Below are 3,304 nucleotides of genomic sequence, written 5' to 3'. Positions count from 1 at the left end.
ACAAACCTACAAAGAGCAAAGATCCAAACTTGACAATATATGACCTCAACTTCGCTGCTTGTCCACACAAGGAGAATAAGATTATCACCTTTATCATGCATAGCTTGGACAACAGCTATGACATCCCTACTCACGTCGTCAGTGCCCAAGGGTAGGTGCAGGTTTGCATAGATCATCACCTTAAAACAACAGAAGAGAGCTAAATAACAAAAGACAGGGAGGGTCACCAAGCTAAAACATTAAGTGGGATCAAAATAACTCAAAATGTTGAAGTTACCCCAAACTTCACATCTTTAAGCGAAGAGGTGAAAAGTCAAGAAGCATTGTATACATTCTTTAAACTAGTCCAAGACCTTAACAAGGAACCATACAATGAAGAACTTATCAAACAACTGAGAGAAAGGCACCAAAAAAAATCCACGATGCCTCCACTGGGAGAAGTTTCTTGACAATACACATGGGACATGCTCTAGCTCACAACATACCATTGAAAGTTGTCCTGCACTCTACCTAGTAGCATTTACATGATAAGCAAAAGGATGTTCAGTCAACACATCAAAATCGACAAAATCAAGTTTTAATCAACCACACCTCCTATCAATTCTTGTGTGAAAGATAAAGAGTCCATCACAAATCCTAATCACAAGAAGATTTAGAAATTTTCTCATGTAGGAAAAGGGAGCCTTTTTCGGTGTTTTTCATACAATACATAACATCATGAGCTTCTCTTCAGGAGACACGACATACCTAGCTACGTACGATTGGGGGCAGGGAAAGCTCATGATGTTGAGGTAAGTCATAATGTGAGAATTATTGTGAGCATCTGTCCGAAGCTTCTTTTGAATCAAGTGAGGAATCGTACTAGATCGTACGAAACCAAGAATCTTCTGCGTCCTTGAAACATCAAAGCAACAACCCTCTTGAAGTCGGTAAAAAGGAGAGAAGACCCACAAAATCTAGTGCCCCCTTGAAGGGGGGAATGTAGAACCATGAATCGGTTGCCAAATTATAGACAAGTGGGGGCATGCATCTTCCTTGGATATCCATATAATTTTGCGCTTTCTTGCTATGAATAGCAGAAGTCATGCAAATCAATGTGCTAGTGTAAATAAAATGCGGCTTGAAAGTCAAATAGAAAATGTCAGTATGCAGCACCTCTGTGAATGTTGGAGGAGCTCTTGCTACTTCTACCCATTTATAGCCGCCCATACTTATTGCATCTTGCTCTAACTCCCACACACCAAAGCCACAAATTGTTCGCTTAATGATAAAGACAGGATCCCCTGTTTCTTCAATGAGGAGACACATAGCCATTAAAATCCTTCCCCCTTCAATTTTTGAGACAGTGGGGGAGTCACCCCGCATGGATGGTGTTGGAAACTTTACTTCTATACTAAGCCACTCATCCATTTCTACGCAATACGCAAACAGAGCATTCACCGAATGAAGCAGAAGAAAGAAATCACCCTTGAATATGTCCTTATTCACAAATGACTCTGATGGACGACGCGGTAGATCGATACCAGAAGTGGCATCAGGAAGACAACCGACCATTTTCCATGTTGCAGGGTGCTTGGAGTCATATACAAGCAAAGACTTATCCATTCTCTTGTGTATCACCACATAATAGTGTCCACTGTCTTCATAATTAGGCAACAGGTGAACAGGCTCTTTATTGTCATTTTCCAAGTGTGTATAAGCTTTACGCCAAGGTATTCTCCTTGCCTTGAAATATGGGTGCTCTAGACAAAAGGAAGAGAGGACAACCTTTGAAGATGGGGGAGATGGCAAGTACCTGTATGTTCCTGCAAGGAAATCAAGGGTTCGAATGATAGGGAACGGTAGTGGTTTTGAGGGGCACTTGTCGGGAGGGTAGAGTATGTCCAACACAATGCCAGCACTGCCTGATCCGGCCAATGCTCGAACACAATAATCATCAGGATCCTCGACGTCGTAGCTCTGTCCACGATTGAACCACTGCAATGGCAACTCAAACCAATAGCCACAATTGCTGATGCGGAAATCTTCGATGAAATAAGCTGCCAAATGAGTCTTCAAAGGATCCTGCAGCAGAGATGGCAGAAGTGGCCTCCAGGGGACATCCATACGAGCGGGCGGATATGATGATGGAGGGGGCACCATGACAAAGCAGCAAGACCTGCGATATCGTTGGGACCAAAACTGGAGAAAACGGGGAGATCGGAGCAGATCGTTCCAAGAAGGGCAGACAAGGCGTAGGCAAAAGAGCTGCCGGCCTAATGGAATACGCACGAGTATGTCTAGTGCTAGATCCGTAGGGAGGGAAAAGTCGCCGAAGGAGGCAACTCCCCTCATCTTCTCCTCCTCCATGAGACCTGCGCGCTGAGGCCCTTGCAGAACCCACTACAGCTTGCTTTTCCCCCTATATGACAAGTGCGTCCACACCGCAGATTTTTTATGCATATTCACTCGTGCAAATTTTCATATGTAGGCTAATGTCTACCCCGGGACAGCTATGGCCGGTACTGGTAGGTTCTTGATTTTATTGGGTGGAATCTTTATAGATTCCGCTCCTGTCCTCCCTGGACCAACCCTTGCGTGGGCAGTCAAAAATCCATGAGCAGGGATCGAACTTGGCTGATGCAACCAGAGACCATCACGGTAACCACCTCACCCACCCAAGGGAACTCGTTGCTGAACGGGTGTTCACGGTATATGTAAAAAAATATTTTGCAGTTCTCTTCTACAGCAGCTTCTACGCACACAGCCCGTTTCCTTGCTTGCCACCTCAAAACTCACTTTAGCCGGTTTCCTCACTTGCTGTCCACCTCTCCGCCTTCATTTGCATCAATCGATTTTTTTCTTGAATTTTTTTCTCGACACTTTTGCCGGCATCTCCTGAAGATTCGCCTTTATTCAGAATTTCTTGAAATCGTTAGGACATAGTAAAATAATAATAAAGTGAAATGGGACTGAAAGATTACTAGCAAATAGAGTCTTAGAACGGCTTGATAGATGTTTCCTATTGACTTGCGAGTCTAGGTTCAATAGGAAAGCATGGCGGTGGCCCACAGACATGCACTTTCAAAAACCACATACCAAGGACCTGTACAACACCTTCATGGTCTCGCTGGATTGGTTCTCCCCCTTGAACAAGTAGTGGCACAAGCAATGGCCAGAATCAAGATGGGTGACAATTGTAAAAAACATTTGGTGCCCACAATGACATGTTGGGATCAAGGTATTTCTATGGAAGGTACTTTGGGGAGCCTTGCCGGTTGGTGTGAAGGTCCAAGCTAGAGGTATTGGTCCAGATAGATGTTCG

General features: G+C 44.2%; 1 protein-coding gene across 1 annotated transcript; it reads right to left on the bottom strand.

Moving 5' to 3' along the window:
- Positions 1 to 574: 574 nt before the first annotated feature.
- On the bottom strand, positions 575 to 2,432 carry LOC147437600 (uncharacterized). Its single transcript, XM_086487119.1, has one exon. The coding sequence runs from the start codon at positions 2,347 to 2,349 to the stop codon at positions 904 to 906; it is 1,446 nt and encodes a 481-aa protein (XP_086343245.1). The 5' UTR covers positions 2,350 to 2,432; the 3' UTR covers positions 575 to 903.
- Positions 2,433 to 3,304: the final 872 nt, after the last annotated feature.

The sequence above is a fragment of the Adiantum capillus-veneris genome, chromosome 17 (assembly GCF_014529385.1).
Source record: "Adiantum capillus-veneris isolate H3 chromosome 17, ASM1452938v2, whole genome shotgun sequence".
Classification (NCBI taxonomy): domain Eukaryota; kingdom Viridiplantae; phylum Streptophyta; class Polypodiopsida; order Polypodiales; family Pteridaceae; genus Adiantum; species Adiantum capillus-veneris.
This window is presented reverse-complemented; position numbering and strand designations above follow the sequence as displayed.

What these genes read in the sequence shown, in the direction of transcription:
- LOC147437600 (XM_086487119.1), bottom strand. Translation starts at nt 2,349, where the DNA reads ATGGAGGAGGAGAAGATGAGGGGAGTTGCCTCCTTCGGCGACTTTTCC.